Source organism: Lithobates pipiens, unplaced genomic scaffold, assembly GCF_037356315.1.
Source record: "Lithobates pipiens isolate NorthernLeopardFrog02 unplaced genomic scaffold, aLitPip1_a1.2 Scaffold_27, whole genome shotgun sequence".
NCBI classification, from domain to species: domain Eukaryota; kingdom Metazoa; phylum Chordata; class Amphibia; order Anura; family Ranidae; genus Lithobates; species Lithobates pipiens.
The window spans coordinates 41,962,681-41,985,521 of record NW_027507788.1 but is presented as its reverse complement, the minus strand read 5'-3'; the positions used below and the strand labels follow the sequence as shown (position 1 = coordinate 41,985,521).

General features: G+C 44.2%; 1 protein-coding gene across 1 annotated transcript in view; it reads right to left on the bottom strand.

Moving 5' to 3' along the window:
• Window positions 1-7,921: 7,921 nt before the first annotated feature.
• Window positions 7,922-22,841, bottom strand: part of TIMP2 (TIMP metallopeptidase inhibitor 2) — a 66,092-nt gene continuing 51,172 nt past the window's right edge. Inside the window, exons 4-5 of the mRNA XM_077456881.1 lie at window positions 18,138-18,262; window positions 7,922-14,478 (exon numbers count right to left, since the gene is read on the bottom strand). Of these exons, the coding sequence (XP_077313007.1) occupies window positions 14,281-14,478; window positions 18,138-18,262 (323 nt within the window). The 3' untranslated portion in view covers window positions 7,922-14,280. The remainder of the gene's footprint in view (window positions 14,479-18,137; window positions 18,263-22,841) is intronic.

The window sequence follows — 22,841 nt, the reverse complement described above, 5'->3', positions numbered from 1 at the left end:
ATTCAGCCATGGGAAGGGAGATGATTCAACGTCATCTTTCTTCCCATCCCTTCTCCCTTTCATTGTGGGTGGCAGTAAGAAGGGTCGCTGGTTCGAATCCCAACCACGACACTACCTGCCTGGAGTTTGCATGTTCTCCCTGTGCCTGCGTGAGTTTCTTCCCACAATCCAAAGACATGCAGGTAGGTTAATTGGCTTCTGTCCAAAATTGGTCCTAGTATATGAATGGGGACCTTGGGTGGTGGGTTTACTTCCTCTTTCAGTTTCCTCTGTGTTTTGTAAAGTCCACTTTGGGATCTGGAGCTCAGGGATTCCTGAGAAATCCAGGTGGGATGGAATCCCTAGTCCTGGGTCCTGATTTTCAGAACAGCCAGCATACTGATTGGTCAGCTGTGTGCTGGGCTTTTAGTAGTGACCTGACAATGGTTCTGGGTTCCACCCCGGCAGATAGGAAGTCTGAGTAGCAGGAGTCAGGAGGGCTCAATAGGGGAGCCAGTGCAGCAAGAGGCTGTTAGCTGTGTGCACCAAGGTGGTCAGTGAAACATTCTGTATGAGACAGACAAGGGCCTGGAGGGTAAGGCCAGAGCTGCAGTGCTGCAAGTGAGAGCCAACTAGGCTGAATGTAGTTTTGTTGATGAAAGGGAATGCTGAAACCCCTGCGAGGGAAACCTATCTTTGTTTGTTGGACTTTCTTTTAATAAAAATGGGCAAACAAAGCCCTTAAAAAGAAGAACCAGCGAGTGGCGGTGTCCTTCAAGCTCTACATTTGATGCTAATCCATATAATGATAATAAAATTATATATATATATATATATATATATATATATATATATATATATATATATATATATATATGGATTAGCATCAAATGTAGAGCTTTTTTATGTGTGTGTATATGAAAAATTGAGAATTATATTTACAACTTTCTGTTATAAAACATATCTTAATATTTATTATTATTTATAGAATTTTTTTTGCTATATAAAGCATGTGTTTGTGTGTGTGTTTTTTTTTTGTTTTGTTTTGTTTTTTGTTTCTGTTATACAATTTTGCAAAACAAATAATCTTTCTTCATTAATTTAGGCCAAAATGTATTCTGCTACATTTTCTTTGGAAAAAAAATACCCTAGATCAGTGTATTATTTAGTCTGTTATAGAAAGTTATGGAGTCCACAAACTATGGTATACATTTGAAAATTGATCAATTCTGATGTACTAATACTGACGGCCTCTCATATCTTGAGGCCTGAAAATGTCAGAACACTACATATATCACCCCCTTTTTGGAAAGTAGATAAATGTATTTAGTAAGGGGCATGGGAACTTTTTTGAAGTTTGTAATTGTTTGTCCCAATTTTTTGGAAAATGAAGAAATTAAATAAAATGTACATACTGTCATCATGACTATTGTGGCAGTAATCAGGGACACTGACTGGTAACAATATGTAAAAATAAAGAAAAAAATCAATCTTTTTATTTTTTAAATATTTCTTGACTTCCTAAATATTTACCCCTCTTTATGACCAGGCCATTTTTTTGTGATACAGCACTTTGTTACTTTAACTGACAATCGTGCGGTCGCGCGACGCTGTACCCAAATAAAATGTGTGTGTGTGTTTTTTTTTTTTCCACAAATAGAGCTTTCTTATGGTGGTATTTGATCACCTCTGTGTTTTTTTTTATTTTTATTTTATTTTGTTTTTTTTTGCGCTTAAAAACAGGAAGTAAGAATGTCAGACAAAGGAAAAAAAACATTTAGAAGGGAAATCGAAGGAAAAGGTAAGTGAACCAACAATGCACTAGCTTAAAGGAACCTATTTAGAAAATAAAAAAACAAACCTTTACAACCCCTTTTAATTATTTTGGACGAATGCATTTTTTAACAAAATAAAAACGAATTTCGGGAGTAACTAAATACATTTATTTTTCGGACAAAAACTAAATTTCGAAACAAAATATTTCAGTGTGCACATGTCTAGCCCAGATAGGATGCAAAAGTGTTCCCTATGCAGGCAGGTCCATTCCTGCCAACTGGGATGACAATTGTGTTGAATTATTCACTTTACGCTCAACACAGAGGACTGGGGGGGCACTCTTTACGTCTAGAGGAGAAGAGATTTCATCTCCAAATATGGAAAGGTTTCTTCACAGTAAGAGCTATGAAAATGTGGAATAGACTGCCTCCAGAGGTGGTTATGGCCAGCTCAGTAGATTGCTTTAAGAAAGGCCTGGATTATTTCCTAAATGTATGTAATATAACTGGGTACTGACATTTATAGGTAACGTTGATCCAGGGAAAATCCGATTGCCTCTCTGGGATCGGGAAGGAATTTTTCCCCTACTGTAGCAAATTGGATCATGCTCTGCTGGATTTTTTTTTTAGCCTTCCTCTGGATCTGTGGGTATAGGATTAGGTATATGGGATTGTATGATATTTATTATTTTATTTATTTTTTAGGTTGAAAAAAGACACAAGTCCTTCTCGTTCAACCATAAGTATGAAACTATGTAATGTAGCAGCCTCTAGTAGTCTGCTAGAGAGGATAGGTACATTTCAGCCAGGCCTGTTTGACTTCATTCTGTGCTGGGAGTAGATCAGGGTAGGGCTGGGTGACTCACAGGAGGTGTCATCAGGACCTCCCATTTCTTTCCAGAGGCTTCTAGTGCTTTCTGGAAAGAGAGGTGGGGGAGGGAAGGTGGCGCCACCTGGGTTGTTTAAGGATCCCTGACCAATCCCCAATCTGGAATGACAGGGGGAAGGCCTCCTTAAATGCCCAGGGTCAGCCCAGCTGGGGAGTTGTTGTCAGGTGAGAGGGGGTGCAGAAGCTGTCTGGACCTTTGAGGGAGTGCCCCAGTCTGGGGGGGGGGGGGTGACTTTGGGCCTGGGCCCGGGTGCAGTCAGGACCACATGAACAGGTCCTGGACCGGGGGCACAAGAGCGAGTAAGGAGAGGACAGCGGGAGAGAGTACTGCTAATGCCGCGTACACACGTAGCCGACTATTCGGCGGACTTAGTCTGGCGGACTTCCCGCCGGACTGTCCGTTCGACTTTCCGAACGGGCTACTTGCCCACACACGGCACTTTTTCAGCAGACTAATACGGCACACTAAGTCTGTACTATCCGCCATACTTTTGAAATGAACGGACTCGCCCACACACGCGGAGAAAAGTCCGCTCATTTCGAGCGCGTCTCCAGGTAGGCGGGGCCCGCGAAGGAAACGTTGCTGACCCCGCCACCTGTTATGGACTTAAAGTGGAACCCCAAAGACCCTTGTCCGAGCACGCTACCCGGCCGGCCAGGAAAGGGGGGGGACGAGCGAGCGCCGTACCAGGCCGCGTGCCCTCAACATGGGGGGGTGCCTTGGGGAAGGGGGGGCCGTGTTGATGAGGACAAGGGCCTCTTCCCAACAACCCTGGCGGTTGGTTGTCGGGGTCTGCGGGCGGGGGGCTTATCGGAATCCGGGAGCCCCCTTTAATAAGGGGGCCCCCGGATACCGGCCCCCCCACCCTATGTGAATGAGTATGGGGTACAATGTACCCCTACCCATTCACCTGTGAAAAAAGTACAAAAAAAACACAACACAGGGTAAAAATATTTTATTGCACAGCTCCGGGGGTCTTCCGTCTTCGGGGGTCTTCTCGCCGGACTCCTCCGCTATCTTCTGCTAGCTCTTTTACTAGCGGAGGAGCCCGGCTTTCTTCCTCGCCACCGCCCTCTTCTTCCGACTTCGGGGGTCTTGTCCCCCACTTCGGTTCTTCTGCCGGGCCACCGCTCCTTCTTATAGCTCTTTTACAGGCGGTGGCCTTCTGTTGCCGCTGCTGTCGTCGTCGCCGCCGCCTTCTGTTTTTCTCTTCTTCTCTTCTCTTTAGATATTGACTCGTCGCTCCCTCCGCTCACAATGACGGGGACTGGATGCGCGGCGACTTATATAGGGACATCACTGGATGATGTCCCCACCCATTATGGTGTCACAGTCCCAGAGGATGCTGGGACTGTGACATCATAATAGGCTTCTGATAAGCCCCCCGTCCACAGACCCCGACAACCAATGGCCAGGGTTGTCGGGAAGAGGCCCTTGTCCTCATCAACGCGGCCCCCCTTCCCCAAGGCACCCCCCCCATGTTGAGGGCACGCGGCCTGGTACGGCTCAGGAGGGGGGGGGGCACTCGCTCAGACAAGGGTCTGTTTTGGACCTGGGGGGACCCCCACGCCGATTTTTTTCGGCGTTGGGGTTCCCCTTTAAGTCCATACCAGGTGGCGGGGTCAGCGACATCTCCTTCGCGGGCCCCGCCTACCTGGAGACCCGCTCAAAATGAGCGGACTTTTCTCCGGGTGGGAAAAGTCTGTTCATTTCAAAAGTACGGTGGACTGGCATACGCACGGCTGGATTGTCCGCTGAGATGCAAGTCCGGCGGGAAGATTGGAGTGCAAAACTACTTTCTAAGTCCGCCGTACTTTCGGGTCAAAAAAGTACGCCGGAGGCTACACACGGGGGGATTGTCCGGCGGACTTGAGTTTGCCGGACTTTTCCACCCGATTGTTTGATCGTGTGTACGCGGCATTAGAGACTCCAGGGAGGACAACTGGTCGCAGCCAGGAGGGCTGGTGAGTGAGGCACAGTCAAGAAGACTGGGAAGGCAGACCTGGGAGGACTGTGAGCTTGCAGTCTGAGATGGGCACAGAACCGGAAGTGTGGACTGTGGTGGAAGGGGCAGTGAATAGAGGCAGCTTCAGCCAGGGCTGGCAGGGCCTGAAGAGGGCTAACCGGGATCAGTAGCCATAGTTAGGGCAGCTAGCACAAGGACTTTTCTGCTACACCATTGGGGCCTGCGGTCCCAGCCTGCAAAGGGCATGTGTTGAGGCCTGGCTGAGTCAATGTCAGGCCTAACCAATAATTAGTGCTAGCTGTTCCTGGGGAACCAAGTGTTAAATTGAATAAAGTTCACTGACTACTTTATGTCTCGGAGTGCCTGAGAGTGAATGCAGGGCGATAGACAAACCACAATTCTCCGGGGGGGTAACGCTACAGAAAGATTGTATGGAAATTGCACAATTTCTCCTCTCACTAAAGCTCCCCATATTTTCACTATCTGGAGTATTCTGCACACAACATAAAACATTTCCAGCATAAATGTTCCGAATTTATTTATAAAAATCAGTGTTCCGTGTTTGTCAAGAATTCCCACGCAACAACAAGGAGCCATGAATAATGCATGTACACAGCCTGACATTTCATTATGGAAATGAGGACCAGATCTGAAAATACCTGAACAGCCCCAACACTCTTCACTCTCCATCTGTTCACCAAAGAGAAACCGTGACAGCCAATCCCAGACAGCGATACCCTTTGCCGCTGTTGTGTAGAGAGACGAACACCGCGGAAAGAACATAGATGGATCTCTCTCTCACGCTATTCATCTGTATTTATCTATCTCTATCTGTCTATATCTATCAATAGATCGATCTATTGATGGATATAATTTGATGGATAGAGAGATAGATATCTATCTACAGTGCCTTAAAAAAAGTATTCATACCCCTTGAAATGTTTGACATTTTGTCATGTTACAACCAAAAATGTAAATGTATTTTATTGGGATTTTATGTAAAAGACCAACACAAAGAAGCACATAAGTGGAAGGAAAATGATAAATGGGTTTTCAATTTTTTTACAAATAAATATGTGAAAAGTGTGGGGGGTACATTTGTATGGCGCCCCCCGGAGTCAATACTTTGTATTACCACCTTTCACCGCAATTAACTGCAAGTCTTTTTGAGGATGTCTCTACCAGCTTTGCACATCTAGATTCTTCTTTGCAAAATAGCTCAAGCTCTGTCAGATTGGATGGAGAGCGTCTATGAAATTGTTAATAAATTTTGATACATTTTTTCAAAATATTTTACAAATATCTGAAAAGTGTGTTGTGCATTTTATGTTCAGCCCCCTTTAGTCTGATGCCCCTAACTAAAATCCAGTGGAACCAATTGCCTTAAGAAGTCACCCAATTAGAAAATAGAGTCCACCTGTGTGTAAATTAATCTCAGTATAAATACAGCTGTTTTGTGAAGCCCTCTGAGGTTTGTTAGAGAACCTTGGAGAACAAACAGCATCGTGAAGACCAAGGAACACACCAGACAGGTCAGGGATAAAGTTGTGGAGAAGTTTAAAGCAGGGTTAGGGTATATAAAAATATCCCAAGCTTTGAAAATCTCACGGAGCTCTGTTCAATCCATCATCTGAAAATGGAAAGAGTATGGCACAACTGCAAACCTACCAAGACATGGCGTCCACCTAAACTGACCGGCCGGACAAGGAGAGCATTTATCAGAGAAGCAGCCAAGAGGCCCATGGGAACTCCGGAGGAGCTGCAGAGATCCACAGCTCAGGTGGGAGAATCTGTCCACAGGACAACTATTAGTCGTGCTCTCCACAAATCTGACCTTTATGGAAGAGTGGCAAGAAGAAAGATATTGTTGAAAGAAAGCCATAAGAAGTCCCATTTGCAATTTGTGAGAAGCCATGTGACAGCAAACATGTGGAAGAAGGTGCTCTGATGAGACCAAAATTTAAATTTTTGGACTAAAAGCAAAATGCTATGTGTGACTGAAAACTAACACTGCACATCACTCTGAACGCACCATCCCCACTGTGAAACATGGTGGCAGCTTCGTGTTGTGGGGATGCTTTTCTTCAGCAGGGACAGGGTTGATGGGAAGATTGAATGAGCCAAATACAGGGTAATCTTGGAAGAAAACCTGCAAAAGACATATGACTAGTGCGAAGGTTCACCTTCCAGCAGGACAAAAACCAGAGCTACAATGAAATGGTTTAGATCAGGGGTCTACAAACTGTGGCCCGAGGGCCAGATGTGGCCCTTTGGTAGCCTTTATCTGGCCACTGGGGCACAATTCCTCCCACCGATATGAGGCACCATTTCTTCCATTGACACCAATAGGGCACTATATATTCCACTAATACCAATGATACTACTACTAATAGGGGGAATACTCCTCCTCCTATTGACCACCAACCCTGAGGCCATTTTTATTCTCACTGATGCTGGCCCGTTACATTTTCTGCCCCCTGCTTGCCAAAAATTCCGGCCCTCCTACAGTCTAAAGGACAATAAAGTGGCCCTTTGTTTCGGAGATGCCTGGTTTAGATCAAAGCATATTCATGTGTTAGAATGGTCCACTGAAAGTCCAGACCTAAATCCAATTGAGAATCTATGGCAAGACTTGAAAATTGATGTTCACAGACGCTCTCCATCCAATCTGACAGAGCTTGAGCCATTTTGCAAAGCAGAATCTAGATGTGCAAAGCTGATAGAGACATACCCAAAAAGACTTGCAGGTGTAATTGCAGTGAAAGGAGGTTCTACAAAGTATTGACTCCGGGGGGCGCCATGCAAAATGCACGACAACACGTTGTACATATTTATTTGTAAAAAAAAATTAAAATCATTTATAATTTTTCTCCCACTTCACAATTATGTGCCACTTTGTGTTGGTCTATCACATAAAATCCCAATCAAATAAATTTACCTTTTTGGTTGTAACATGACAAAATGTGGTAAATTTCAAGGGGTGTGAATACTTTTTAAAGGCACTGTATCTATATCTCTGTGTCTCTCCATCCATCTGTTTCTATCTATCTATCTATCTATCTATCTATCTATCTATCTATCTATCTATCTATCTATCTATCTATCTATCTTCTATCTGTATCTCTCTCTCTAACCTGGCTGTGTTAACCATTGGGGGGTACCTGGATACCCTGTTGGGCTGGCTGAAGAGAAATCCTTTGGTAGGTGGCACAGTACACATATACATATTTTATGAGATAGTTTAGCCTCTTCCCCTTAGTTCTGCTTCATGCCGGTCAAACAAACGCACAAAAAAACAGTCCAGACTGGTATTGGCAGATAATACTGTTTAATGGCACCTATGAAACTTTCACATACAGAATTTGTCATCGAGCGTCAGAATGAGTGCAAAGCACAGAACATGCAACCTTCCCCTTCTCTCTCCCCAAGTCTCAGACTTCATAATCAGCAAAAAACACAAAGAGAACAAAAGCTTTAAATTAATACTGGCAGCGGAAAATAATAATAATTATAATAATAATAATAAAATACACATTCCGTTTTATATTTACCAAGCAAGAATCTCTACAAGTAGCATTACTGTGAATTACAGTATACTTGTTTGCACAAGGTGGGGGTTGGCTTTAACACAAGGACCAGAAAAGCTAAAAAAAACGGGAAGATCTCAAACCATATGACATAAATATGAGAAAGGCCTTCGGTAGCACTCATGGGTAAATATAAAAAAAAAAAAAAGAAAAAAAAAAAAAGACTATGCAGTACACCAGGCTCGTGTCGAGTAGGGTTGAGTTTATGAAATTCAAAGGAAAGGAAGGTGTCTGTATTGCCTGTAGCAACCAATGGGAATGCAACAGTTGACATTCTAAAGACAGGTATTGATGCAACTGTCTTGCCCATAGCAACCATGTAGGGTAATTGGGAAAACTAGTTTTGTGGTTCTCAGTGTAGAAAATGGCCGGTTCTCTGTGGTGGCCACACGAAAGAAAAAGGAAAGAGGATACGCAAGAAAGCCATTATAGCATGGCATTCATTAAAGTACCAAACATGAGATCATAAGGTTCAAATTTGGAAGTAGAAAGATTGTATCTCACATAAGATGAGGTTAAGAGTAACCATAATGTACAGGTAGAAGCCCATGCAGATGCAGGAACAGTCACTCTCAATGGTTGGGTGAGTCCAGACTTGGGTCCACTTGCAGAACCTCAAGAATGGTGTAGGTAAAAAAAAAAAAGAATTCTGGTTTCACAAAGGTGCCCTTGAAAGGATGGATGAACTTTACAAGTTGGATCACAAGTCTAATCTATAACTAGTATTATCAACAAATGTTTCTTTGTCACAACTATATTGGTCGTGATAGTCCTTCCCTCGCAGTCCACCTTAAAAAGTTCAACCATCCTTTCACAGGTACCTTTTGAGTTTTCTTCAACTGTACATTTGTTACTTCACCATCCTGATGTCCTTCAAGTGCACCTAGGACTGGGCTCATCTGTGCCCATAGCAACAATGCAGGCTAACTCTGTGGTTCTCGGAGTAGGAAACGGAGGATTCTCTTTGGTGGCCACACCAAAAGAAAGGAAAGATGATAGGCAGGAAATCAATTTTAGTGTGCCATTTATTAAGGTTTTAACTATGAGATCCCAAGGTTAAAAAATGTAAGTACAAAGATCAAAATTTAAAAGAATTTGTGACCTGTCCCAACCATGATTCTGCATTGGCGAGCCTCCATCCCTAGGTTTAGGTAAAAAGGTTTGCATTTAAATGGGACTTTAAATGAGGCGGGTCAATGATTGATAAGCTGTTTGTAATGCCTAGGTATTAGGGTCATATTGAACCATGTTCCAAAGAAACTTTGTATAAATTAAAGCGGAGGTCCACCCTAAAATGGACCTCCGCTCATCGGAATCCCCCCCCCCCTCCGGCGCCACAATCGGCACCTTTCAGGGGGGAGGGGGGTGCAGTTACCTGGATAATCCAGGTAACTGCACCCACTTCCGGGCTAGCGCTCTGCGGAACGAGCGTAGGTTACGCCTCCGTTCCGCAAGCGCCCGCCCCCTTCAGCAAGTGCCCCGCTGCCTGCTGGGAAACACACAGCTCCCAGAGGCAGCGGGGACCGTCCGGATTGCGCCGCGCGGCTCGCGCATGCGCAGTAGGGAACCGGGAAATGAAGCCGAAAGGCTCCATTTCCTGATTCCCATACCCAAGATGGCGGCGGGACCCGGCAGCCGAGCGAGCGATCGGCTTCGGGTGCCGACATCGCGGGCGCGCTGGACAGGTAAGTGTCACTATTTAAAAGTCAGCAGCTGCAGTATTTGTAGCTGCTGGCTTTTAAAAAAAAAAAAAAAAAACGCGGAGTCCCGGTGGACTCCCGCTTTAATTTAATATAATTAGTTATTGGACATAATGATACAATCAATAAAAATAATAAGTCATACAAAAGGCATATAGTGTAATTAATACAGCCATATCCACATATAAATATGAATAGGCAACCAAAAATAATCAAGGCTCCTTGACCCTGTAATGTAAAGCAAAATTTGAAGCTGACCACCTGAGAACACTTCTCTGCCTCAACCCCGGTTGAGATTAAATGGATTTCAGACCACCACGTGATTTCACCTCAGGAGCCTTGATTATTTTTGGTTGCCTATTCATATTGACATGCATCTGACTCCTGACGATTGGTATAAAACTATGAAACGCGTAGAGTTAACATCTAATGGATGCACTTATTTTTTCATAAAATTGTCAAATCCAATGTCCTGTTTATTATTTATATGTGGATATGGCTGTATTAATTACACTATATGCCTTTTGTATGACTTATTATTTTTATTGATTGTATCATTATGTCCAATAACTAATTATATGTAAATCATGTGATTACGGTATTATTATATGTAATATGAATCTATTGATATGATTATGTTTCTTTGGAACATGGTTCAATATGACCCTAATACCTAGGCATTACAAACAGCTTATCAATCATTGACCAGCCTCATTGAGGCTCGGTTCACACAGGGGGCGACTGCGATCCGACTTCAGGTCGCTCTAGGTCGCCTCAAGTCGCCTCCAAGTCGCGCTGTAGAAAAATGAATGTGAGTCAATGGAGCTGTGTTAATATACGCTACTGCAGTAGCTCCGACTTTAAAAGTAGTACAGGAACCTTTTTTTAAAGTCGGAGCTACTGCAGTAGCGTATATTAAGACAGCTCCATTGACTCACATTCATTTTTCTACAGCGCGACTTGGAGGCGACTTGAGGCGACCTAGAGCGACCTGAAGTCGGATCGCAGTCGCCCCCTGTGTGAACCGAGCCTTAAAGTCCCATTTAAATGCAAACCTTTTTACGTAAGTACAAAGATGGTATCTTACATTTAGATGAGGTTTGGAGTAACCACAATGTAATTGGAGAAGCAACCTGCGCTGAGCGTTTGTTGAGAGAACATGCCCATGTAGATGCAGGAACAGTCATTCTCCATGGTTGGGTCAGCCCAGTCTTGGGTTCACCTGAAGATCATCATGATGGTGTAAGTACAAAAAAAAAACAAGAGTTCTGGTCTCACAGAGGTGCCCTTGAAACAATGGTTGAACTTTACAAGGTGGATCACAAGTCTAATCTCTAACCAACTGGTGTTATCAAAAAATGTTTCTTCATCACAACTATATTGGTTGGGATAGTCCTTGCCTCGCAGTCTACCTTAAAAAGTGCAACTATCTTTTCATGGGCGCATTCGAAAAACCATAACTCTTTGAGTTTTCTTCACCTATACATTTTTACTTCACCATCCTGATGGTGGACCAAGTTAAGTGCACCTAGGATTGGCCTCACATAAGAGTGACTGTTCCAGCACTTGTGTACCCAACCTTCACAACCAAGTAGGGTAACTCCTAGTGTGGTCCTCTGGAAAACGCTCAGCAAAAATGTCTCTTCAGTTTCTAAAAGCTAGTAAGGACACAGCGAACACTGCCAATAAGCCATAGCCTTGTTTTTCAAATTTATCCACCCAACCAAAAAATGATGGTGGCAGGTATTGTCACCAGAGTTTATCCCCAGGACTTTAAAACAAGATGCAGCCTTTGTAGGGTTTAACTAGACAGATATCCAGCCTAGGCATATGGTTTTTACGATCATTTAGTCTAATCTTTTTCCAGGTTGAGGGAAGGGAAATGCAAGAAAAAGCCAACAGCATACCTTGCAGTTAATGTCGGTGGAGAGAGGCTGTGCGGGAGAGGTATGTGGACAACTCTACCCTGCCTGACCCCAGCAGCAGTGGCCACGTGTGGCTGTGAGCAGGAGCCAGACCGCACCACTAATGTGCTCTAGGTAGAAGGTTTCCTTTGTAAATGTCACACTTTGTTTAAATTTTCTCATATTAACCACCTGACCTCCTCCGGAAGGTTTTACCCCCTTTATGACCAGGGCATTTTTTTGCTAGTCAGCACTACGCTACATAACTGGCAATTGCGCGGTCATGCAACACTGTATGCAAAGCAAATTTATATCTTTTTTATTTTTTTTTACACAAATAGTGCTTTCTTGTGATGGTATTTGATCACCACTGGTATTTTTTTATTTTTTATTATATAAATGAAAATATACTGAAAATTTTGAAAAAAAACAATATTTTCTACTTTGCATAACTCATAAAATCTAATTTCCTCATCAATTTATGCCAAAGTTAATTCTGCTACGTCTTTGGTAAAAAACCAAAATGCATTTTTTGGGGATACTAGTATAGTTCTCATTGTGATCAAGATACTGATCCGTACAGACACCATACTAGTAATGAAGGTACTCAGCCACTTATAGTGCGTGTGATAGTGTAGCAGACAATCTGGCGGTAACCGACACTTGCTGGGAGGGATGCTAACTCGCTGACACGTCCCTAGTGACACTAATACAGTGATAATGCTCTACACTGTACCAATGACACTGGCTGGGTGACAGAAGTGACCAAGAGGGTAATCAAGGTGTTAAGGGTGTGACTAACAAGTGTATGTGTGCTGCTTTTACTTGGTTTGAGTTCCTTGCTTTAAAGTGGGTGTAAACCCCATTCATGAAATTTGAGCTGGGTTCATATATCTGTAATGTTTTCTTATCTCTCTTCAAAGCACCAAGTCCTGTGGATTTCTCCTGCTCCGTTCTTCTGTTATCACCATGATAACTTCTGACAAGTTCTCTGACATGTGATAAAACCAGCCTAAAATTTGTGTCAGGGCGGGTGCTATAAATAGATTAACAGACAACTGGTCAATTCACAGCACAGCTCTGTAAGTCTTAGCCTATTAGGAGAGGGGTTGTGTGCCTTTCCTCCAATCAACTGTCTTACAGTGTATGGCAACATTCCCCTCCCCCTGCTGGAACAGGAAGAGAAAATTCTAACACTTTCTAAACAGTATATAAATCCTGAAGACAACAGATATACATATAAAACTTATGTAGGGAGATGTGTTTCATCTCTGTGTATCATCTGAGGCTGTTCACTATATTGGGCATATGTGAGTGTTTACATCCACTTTAAGTTCTGAACGGTAACGGAAAAGCAGGAAAAAAAACAGCTAGAATCTGTGTTTACAAACACACAGATCTCTGCGCTGTGATTGGCCACAGCCGATCGGGTACACAGCCAAAATTATTGGCTGTAACCTGCTGGAAAAACCTGTGCTGTGGCTAATCACAGTGCAGATTAGCAGAGGACGTGCGCAAGCGTGCCTCTAAATCCTGAAGTTCATCGCGTGACGTATGGATACATCGAAGTGCCCGAGGCAAGCTGTTAAAGAAGCAATTACACAATGCTGTTTTGTAGCATATATAAGAGTGCTGCACTCTCTGTCTGTTGAGCAGCATAACAAAATTCAAAGCAAGAATTGAAACCGGCTACCTGGTAACTACTATAACTGTTGTTTATTGGTTACATCATGTAAAACAAGATCAATGCAAATGCGGGTTTCGGCCGAAACACGTTAGGTTTGATCTTGTTTTACCTGATCTAGTCAATAAAGAACAATTAAAGGAGTTACCAGGTGGCCGGCTTCAAATTTTGCTTTACATTACAGGGTATATTCTTGGTTGCTGTGTGAACGCTGTGAATTTTGCATAACTCTATCCCTATGTATATGCAAAAAAGACATGTCCAGTTGCCCAATCCGATTGGTTGCAAAGGGTGAGACAATGCCTTTCCCTTGTGAGGAAATTGTCATTATGTTAAAAGAATTCTGGGTAATAACTGAGCCTGTGACTCACAGCTTAGACCTCGCTTGGCGGCTTAGAGATAGAAGCATGGTGGGGGGGGGAAAGGAAGAGGGTGGGGGGGATTAAGTGAGGGAAGGGGCTGTAGACCAGCTACACAGAATTCGGGAATTCTCAATATGGCCTTGTGCGCTGTGATTGGGGGGGAAAGGTGGTGAAAGGAAGTCTAAGAAGTAAGGTGGGCGGCAAGAGTCCATCCACCTTCCGCCTCCATTTAATCCTTTCAGTGCTGCGATCTCTTCAGCAATGAAGGGTTTAAACCCCTGCGTCCCATGACGGTTTGGCAGTCCAGCTTCAGTCACGTGACTTGCAGGAAACCGATATTAACCTGGGTCGAAAAAGGAAAAAAGCCGCCTCCCTCTCCTCCTCGGGCGCTGGCTTCTCAGAACTGGCGGCTGGGACTTGAGAGAGACGGGAGTTAGGGGTCCTCTATGTCGAGGAACTCCTGCTTCGGGGGGGCGGTCCCCCGGTACCAAGAGCACGATCCGTCGCTGCGCTTGATGCAGGCATAGTGCTTGGCCTGCCGTCCGTGTATGCTCTTCTCCGTCATCCAATCTGTCCAGAGGCATTCGTCTTGGGCGCTGACGTAGCAGGGGATGGAAGGGCAGCGTGAGATCTGCAGGGGTACAAGTAGCACAGGACAGTTAAAAAAAACAAAAATGACACGTATAATGCAATTAGTCACTAGCCTAATAACCCCAGCAGTTTTTAAGCCAGATGCATTCTTGTTGGCACAGACTAGAAAATTATGTGTGAAAGTGTTGCGAAAAGTCACAAATTGCATCAAATGATCTATTATATTGCAGTGACCAGAGGCGTAACTAAAAACTTCAGAAACCATAAAGGGCCGCCCTGACCCCCGTCCTGGTCGCAAGTGAGACCTTTGTGACCCTGGTAGTTCCGCCACTAGTTTCAGTCGTATTTTTTATTTGTTATTATTTGTTACCATTTTATATGTTTACAATTTTTTATTATTTTTTACAATTTCTTTAGGAGCCCCGTTGGGGGGCTTTGATGAGATATGAGTGGTCTAAACAGACGTCTGATTTTTCACCTTTGAGACAGAGAAAGGAGATTCAGCACACAGCCCTCCACTCCTTCTTTGCAGCCTCAGCTGCACACAATGAATGGCAGGGCCATCTTTAAGGCAGGGCAAAAGGGGCAGCTGCCCTGGGCCATGTCATTGTTGTGGGGCCAAAAGCAGCTGCCTCATACTTGCCGACTCTCCCAGTTTAAAGTCCCTTGAAGTTTTAGTCCTGTGCTGTGTCCTGATATCTCAGTGTGAAGTGCTGCTACTAATGCTGCCCAGCTCTGCCCTATTGTGTACAGGTGACTCCCCTGCAGACCCTGTGTTTACACGCAAATAACCGCCAATCCTATGTAAATAGGGGCGGCATTCATATGTAAATAGCTGCATCAGGCGGCATAGATATGTAAATAAAGGCGGCATCCATATGTATATTATGCCCCTTGCAGTGAGGAGATGATGTGTTGTAACCTTTAGCAACCAATCAGTGAGCAGTATTACTGTACAGTAATCTCTAGCAACCAATTAACAAGCAGAAACCATGTGCTGTAACATCCTAGCAACTAATCAGTGAGCTTCAATGTGTGCTGTAACCTCTATCAACCAGTCAATAAGTGGCTGCCAGAGGTTACAGTGTATTATTTCCACTTACTGACTGGTTGCTAGATGTTACAACACATGGTTTCTGCTTGTTAATTGGTTGCTAGAGATTACTGTACAGTAATACTGCTCACTGATTGGTTGCCAGAGGTTACAGTGTATTATTACCAATCAGTGAGCAGTATTACTGTACAGTAATCTCTAGCAATCAATTAACAAGCAGAAACCATGTGCTGTAACATCTAGCAACCAGTCAGTAAGTGGAAATAATACACTGTAACCTCTGGCAACCACTTACTGACTGGTTGATAGAGGTTACAGCACACATTAAGGCTCACTGATTAGTTGCTAGGATGTTACAGCACATGGTTTCTGCTTGTTAATTGGTTGCTAGAGATTACTGTATAGTAATACTGCTCACTGATTGGTTTCCAGAGGTTACAATGTATTATTACCAATCAGTGAGCAGTATTACTGTACAGTAATCTCTAGCAACCAATTAACAAGCAGAAACCATGTGCTGTAACATCTAGCAACCAGTCAGTAAGTGGAAATAATACACTGTAACCTCTGGCAACCACTTACTGACTGGTTGATAGAGGTTACAGCACACATTAAGGCTCACTGATTAGTTGCTAGGATGTTACAGCACATGGTTTCTGCTTGTTAATTGGTTGCTAGAGATTACTGCACAGTAATACTGCTCACTGATTGGTTGCCAGAGGTTACAGTGTATTATTACCAATCAGTGAGCAGTATTACTGTGCAGTAATCTCTAGCAACCAATTAACAAGCAGAAACCATGTGCTGTAACATCCTAGCAACTAATCAGTGAGCCTTACTGTGTGCTGTAACCTCTATCAACCAGTCAGTAAGTGGTTGCCAGAGGTTACAGTGCATTATTTCCACTTACTGACTGGTTGCTAGATGTTACAGCACATGGTTTCTGCTTGTTAATTGGTTGCTAGAGATTACTGTACAGTAATACTGCTCACTGATTGGTTGCCAGAGGTTACAGTGTATTATTACCAATCAGTGAGCAGTATTACTGTACAGTAATCTCTAGCAACCAATTAACAAGCAGAAACCATGTGCTGTAACATCTAGCAACTAATCAGTGAGCCTTAATGTGTGATGTAACCTCTAGCAACCAGTCAGTAAGTGGTAATAATACACTTTAACCTCTGGAAACCACTCGCTGCCTGATTTGATAACAGTAAACTGATTTTAAGTCTAGCTGCTATTTATTGTATGTCTCAGAGCAGGAGGAGAGAGAAATTGGGGGGGGGGGGGCACAAGAAAATGTTTGCCCAGGGTCCAATCAATTTCAAAGACGGCCCTGATGAATGGACAGGAATAGCTCTGTACAAAACTCTCATCGCTCTTTTGCTGGCCGAATTTCCAATCGTGTGTACGGGGCATTAGTTTAGCCTGATTGTTAAGGAAAAGAGTTGAGCCCAGCCCATAAAAAGCTGTAGGAAACCTACAAGGTAAAATCCTCCAGCTACTACATTGTTTTTAGAAGATTGCATTGTTTGGCAACCACAGTAAATGGTACAGTTCAGCTTCCTGTATGGGGTCAGATGTCCATGAGTCAACACACTCCCCAATAAAAATAAAAAAAATCCCAAAAATCACGCAGAGCTCTCCTATAGTGCGGCCGGTAAGCAGGAAGCCATTATTGTGAGCTCAGGTCTCGGATTACGCTCAGGGTTTGCAACAAACCACTTAGCTGATATTAAAAGCATGTGACGAAAAAGGTTTTTGCGGTCAGACGAGACAAAATTGGAACATTTTGTTCTCAGTCCAAAGGCCCGCATATGGTAAGAGCTCGACATCAAACACTCACGAAGGAACTGCTTTGAAAGTGAAAACTCTGCTTCAGTGTTAAAAAAAAAAGAAGCTTAAAACAAGAGAAATGCTTTCTTTGATATGGAACCAAAGCCTCGGATCAAAGAGGATTAGAGCGAGCAAAGTGAACGAATCAAGTGGAAAATACGACCAACAAAATTTGATTTTGTAAATTCAATGTGGTTGGTGGGTGGTCCCAGAGATACCGGGGGGTGGCAGAAACGCTCATGTTGGAGCTTTGCTGCAAGGGACTGTCCAATGTAGAGGTGGTTCTGACTTTTTAGGTCACCACATATTACCATAAGTATTGGGACACCTGCCTCTACACGCACATGAACTTTTAATGGCATCCCAGTCTTATGCCCCATACACACGGTCGTAAATTCAGACGGAAAAAGTCCGGTCGGATTATGTCGTCGGAAAATCCGATCGTGTATGGGCTCTATCAGACTTTTTCTGTCGGAATTTCCGACTGAAAAAGTTTGAGAGCTGGAGCTAAAATTTTCAGACGTGGTTTTTTTGCCACTGCTCAAAAGGCATTTATTTTTAGCCTTGCCCCCTGCTGCCATTCCAGCCCAGGAAGGCTGCCCAATCACTGCTGGGAGGGAGAATCGGGGTGAGCTGGGGTTCTTGAATTACTGCTAGGAGGGGGAACCATTGCCGGTGTTGTGACATATAGAGTCCGGCCATCTAAAAGTGTCCGCCCCGTACTGCGCATGCGCATCGCTTGCGCAGTACGGAGCAGAAGGCGATTCGGAGAGCTTCACAGACCTATATTCCTACAATCGTTCTCTTACCTTACACTCACAGCCCATCTCATATCTCTGGTTAAGACTCTTCTTCTGGGTTTGGGTGAGGGATTCCCATGGCCACACGAAGTCGCACAGTGTGATGTGCATTTTTCCAGTACCCTCTGCTTTACCTGGAAGAATGAATTTGAATGGTTACCATCTGCTCCAAAAATGTTATTTTCAGAAAATTTAATAAAATTAAAGCCAACCTCCAGGCAAACCGTTAAATACACAGATGGAGTACACATAACGGAGCTGTTTATTTATTTCAGTTACTTATATAGCGCCATCAATTTACGCAGCGCTTTACATATACATTGTACATTCACATCAGTCCCTACCCTCAAGGAGCTTACAATCTAAGGTCCCTAACTCACATGCATACATACTGGGGACAATTTGGACAGGATCCAATTAACCTACCAGCATGTCTTTGGAGTGTGGGAGGAAACCGGAGTACCTGGAGGAAACCCACGCAGGCACAGGGAGAACATGCAAACTCCAGGCAGGTAGTGTCGTGGTTGGGATTTGAACCAGCTGACTTTTTCCGATCGTTTGTAGAGAATTTCGATCGGACAAAGTGCCACGCATGCTCAGATCAAATTACGAGACCAAAGCTATTGGCTACTAGCCTCTACGTAGTCCCCTTGTACGCAACGAACGTCACCACGTTCCGAACGATCGGATTTTCCAACAACTTTGTCCGACCGTGTGTATGCAAGGCAAGTTTCGGAAGAAATCAGATGGATTTTGTGGTCGGAATGTCCGACCGTGTGTACAAGGCATTAGACTGCCTATTTATCAGTGGCGGTCCGTAATGCAGGGTGCATGGGTGCCGCTCACCCCATCCATGCGCTCGACCCACAAATTTACATGCAGGGCACTGGGCACATGGATTCCAATCAGGGTATTTTTTTTGTTATTTATTCATTTGTTTTTTGAAGCACGTGATTAGAGCCAGAGGCATTAAAAATGATCAGGAAAAAAGTTTACAGCAACAGTGTAAAAATGTAAAAAAATTAATTAATAATAAAAAAAAAAAAAGTAAAGTTCCCCTGCGTCTCCTCCTTCTCCTCTCAGCCAATTGGGTCTCAGGACTTGCTTCCTGATTGGCCGGGAGGAGAATCGGGAAGACAATAGCGAATATTAATTTGCTATTGTCACACAAGTGGGTGGGCTCCGGGCCAATACGGTCGCTTCTACTCTCGGCCAATCGGATCTCAGGACCTGCTTCCTGATTGGCTGGGAGGAGAATCAGGAAGACAATAGCGAATATTAATTTGCTATTGTCACACAAGTGGGTGTGCAGTGCTCTAACCCCCAGCCCACCCTTTTTTTTTAAGGCAATTACAGCCTCAGGCTCTAATCATGTGATTCGGAAAAAAAAAACTCATTGGAATCCATGCATCCAGCACCCTGCATATAGATTAGGGGCCAGGCGCATAGATTAGAAGGGCACCTTTGCACCCTGTATGGTTCCAGGCAATTTTCTAGCAAAAAATACTCATTATTACATGTAAACAAAAAGTACCAGTGAAGGCGTGGTCTGGAAGTGGATATTTCCCCTTTAGAGTAAACGGATGTTTCTAAATCTTGTGGGGCAGCTGGAGTTTTGGTGTCTTGGAGTTTCCTAATTATCACTAGGGCTGGGTTCACACCTAAGCATAGCCTCTTTTTTTTTTTATGTTTTGGAGCATTTCCACTCGTCGCACATAGGGCAGCACGTCCTATGTGCCACAAACGCCCCAAAGAATCCCCCAAAACCTTTTTTGGAGCAGACGGCATGTTTTTTCACTGCATGTTTTGGTGCATTTGCATCATGTGGGCCATGTGACAAAAACAAGCAGCAAACGTGCCCCTCCGACCTGTGCGTAACAATTAATGGCACTGCAAGCACAACAACATGTTTCAGAAACGCGCTGCAAATAAGTCCACAGTCCCAGCATGCCCCGGGACTTGACGTCATAAGGGGCAGGGTCATTGTGTGACATCACCCGGTGACCACTCCCCAATGCCTATATATGTCACCGCGCACGTCGCACAAGCCATTACAGCGGAAGAGAGCGTAGTGTCGACATCGGAAGAAGAGAGGAGAGAGAAGGACAGAGGAGACCGGGCTCCTCCGCTAGTAAAAGAGCTGGAAGAATATAGCGAAGGAGCCGGCAGAAGAACCAGAGAGCCGGAGACGACACCAGAGAGCGGGAGAAGAGGCCGAACAGAGCAGAGAATTCGGAAGAAGACCCCCGGAGCTGATTAATAAATTACTTTAAAAACCTGTGTTGTGTTTTTTTTTGACAATTTTTTTTCTCCCACGTGAATGGGTAGGGGTACAATGTACCCCATACTCATCTGCATAGGCTGGGGGGCCAGGATCTGGGGGCCCCCTTATTAAAGTGGGCTCCCAGATTCCGATAAACCCCCCACCTGCAGACCCTGAAAACCAATGGCCAGCGTTGTTGGGAAGAGGCCCTTGTCCTCATCAACATGGGGACAAGGTGCTTTGGGGTGGGGGGCCCGCAGGGCACCCCCTTCCTCAAAGCACCCACCACCCCCCATGTTGAGGGCATGCGGCCTGGTACGGTCTGGGCGGGGGGGCGCTCGTCCCCACCCCCTTTTCCTGACCAGCCGGACTGCGTGCTCGGATAAGGGTCTGGTATGGATCTTGGGGGGACCCCCACGCCGTTTTTTCGATGTAGGGGGTTTCCCCTAAAAATCCATACCAGACCTAATGACCTGGTATGCTCCTAGAGGGGGAACCCATGCCGGTTTTTTATTTAAAATTTGGCGTGGATTTCCCCCTCGAGAGCTGATTATTGTCTGATTAGCCACGGCCAAAGTCGCCTGGCCTGGGGCGACTTAAAGTCGAGTTGTAAGTCGCTCCAAGTCGTGCTGTTATTCATACTCAAGTCTTGTCCAAGTTGCCTCCAAAAGTCGCGCTGGAAGTAGTGTTGCCCCGTGTGAACCGGCTCTAAGACTGACCTGAGATGGATTTTTTTCAGGTTGTGGGCCGATCCAAATAAAAAAAAAAAGATTCCCCCATCCGCACACGGGCAAATAGATTGTGCACTTTGCAGTTGCTCCAGAGCTTGGTAATTGAGCAGAAGCTCGGCTGAATTTCATCATCCAATCATGTGCAAGCAAAAATGCTGTTTTTTTTTGTTGGTTTTTTCCTTGCACTTAATTGGGTATTCTTTGCAAAGTGAAGCCTTCCTCATCTACAAAGTCCTGGAGCAACTGCTCATTGCAAAGTACACAGTCTATTTGCCTTTAAAAAAAATCAACCCCTATGTGTCTTATGGACGCATAGAGCAGTGGCTCGGGAGCGAGCACAAGTATAACATTTTTATTTTTTTTTTATAAAAAGAATGAAACTTTAATAGCACTTTACTGGGAAAAGCTGAAAAAGTGATGTCAATATCGCAAAATCCTCATCTGAGAACTGAAAGCTGATTTTTGCAATACAAATATTACATAAACGCAACCTTACATTGCAAGACTGTTTTGTTGCAGCCGTACGGATGTTTCTACACTTTGGGGAAGCATTATGAAAGCTACTGAGCCACAGCCGGGTCCCCGAACAAGTTTATGTGGTTTATGTGTAATCCTCATGCCATAAACCCTCAGTTAATTAAGCAGTTTCAGCAGCTGATTTATTCACTTAGTGAGTATTTATCTTTTAATCTTTGCCTATGCTCCTGATAAATCTAGTGCTATGACCGCTGCCCCAGGTCTCCTGTTTCAGGATAGCTCCTTTCTCTTGCAGCATACTATGGAACCATCCATGAATTGCAGAGACCAGAGCTGTCTCTTGCTACACTGTGTGCATCAATAGAAACACACAGCCCCATAACCTAGGGTGGCAAGTCACTTCCCAGCTTTTACATACTCCTCTTTTCTTCAAGCTTACAGACTGACTCCAGACTGTGCTTTCCACTTTTTACTTTTTAAACTGGAAATTCAGGTAAGAGGCATTGAAAGAGCAGAAGCCAGCAGCATTGAGACTCGTAAACTGCAGGTGCTGGTGTAAGAATTGTAACAAATAGTTCACTGGGGAAAGTTTATCTTATTGTGCTCAATGTGCGAAACTAAAAAATGCAGCGAGTCTATTACTACTTTAAAACAGACCTTCATCCTCATTTTTCACTTTTTTTTTTTTTTTTGTTTTACTTTTTGCCCTCTCCAGAATCACAAAGGTAAATTCCTTTATTAACATTTGCCTACTGGTCCTTCTGCTTTTCTCATCTAGGTGAGAATGAGCCCCCTGCCTTCTGCGATAGTCACATCATGCATCACAGGAAGCTTTGGGGCAATCTAGAGCAGCGGGTGTCAAACTCCATTTCATTGTGGGCCACATCAGCATTATGGTTCCCCTCAAAGGGCTCATTGTATCTGGGGTACGTGCAGGGTTCAGCAGTGTGTTACGTACAGAGTTCAGAGCTCAGGATTATGCTACGTACAGGGTGCAGAATTCAGGAGTGCACTATATACAGAGTGCAGAGCTTAGGAGTGCACTATATACAGAGTGCAGAGCTTAAGAATGCACTATATACAGAGTGCAGAGCTTAAGAGTGCACTATATACAGAGTGCAGAGCTTAGGAGTGCACTATGTACAGAGTGCAGAGTTCAGGGGTGTGCTACGTACAGAGTTCAGGAGTGCGCTATGAACAGCGTGCAGGTTTCAGCAGTTCATTACATACAGAGTTCAGGAT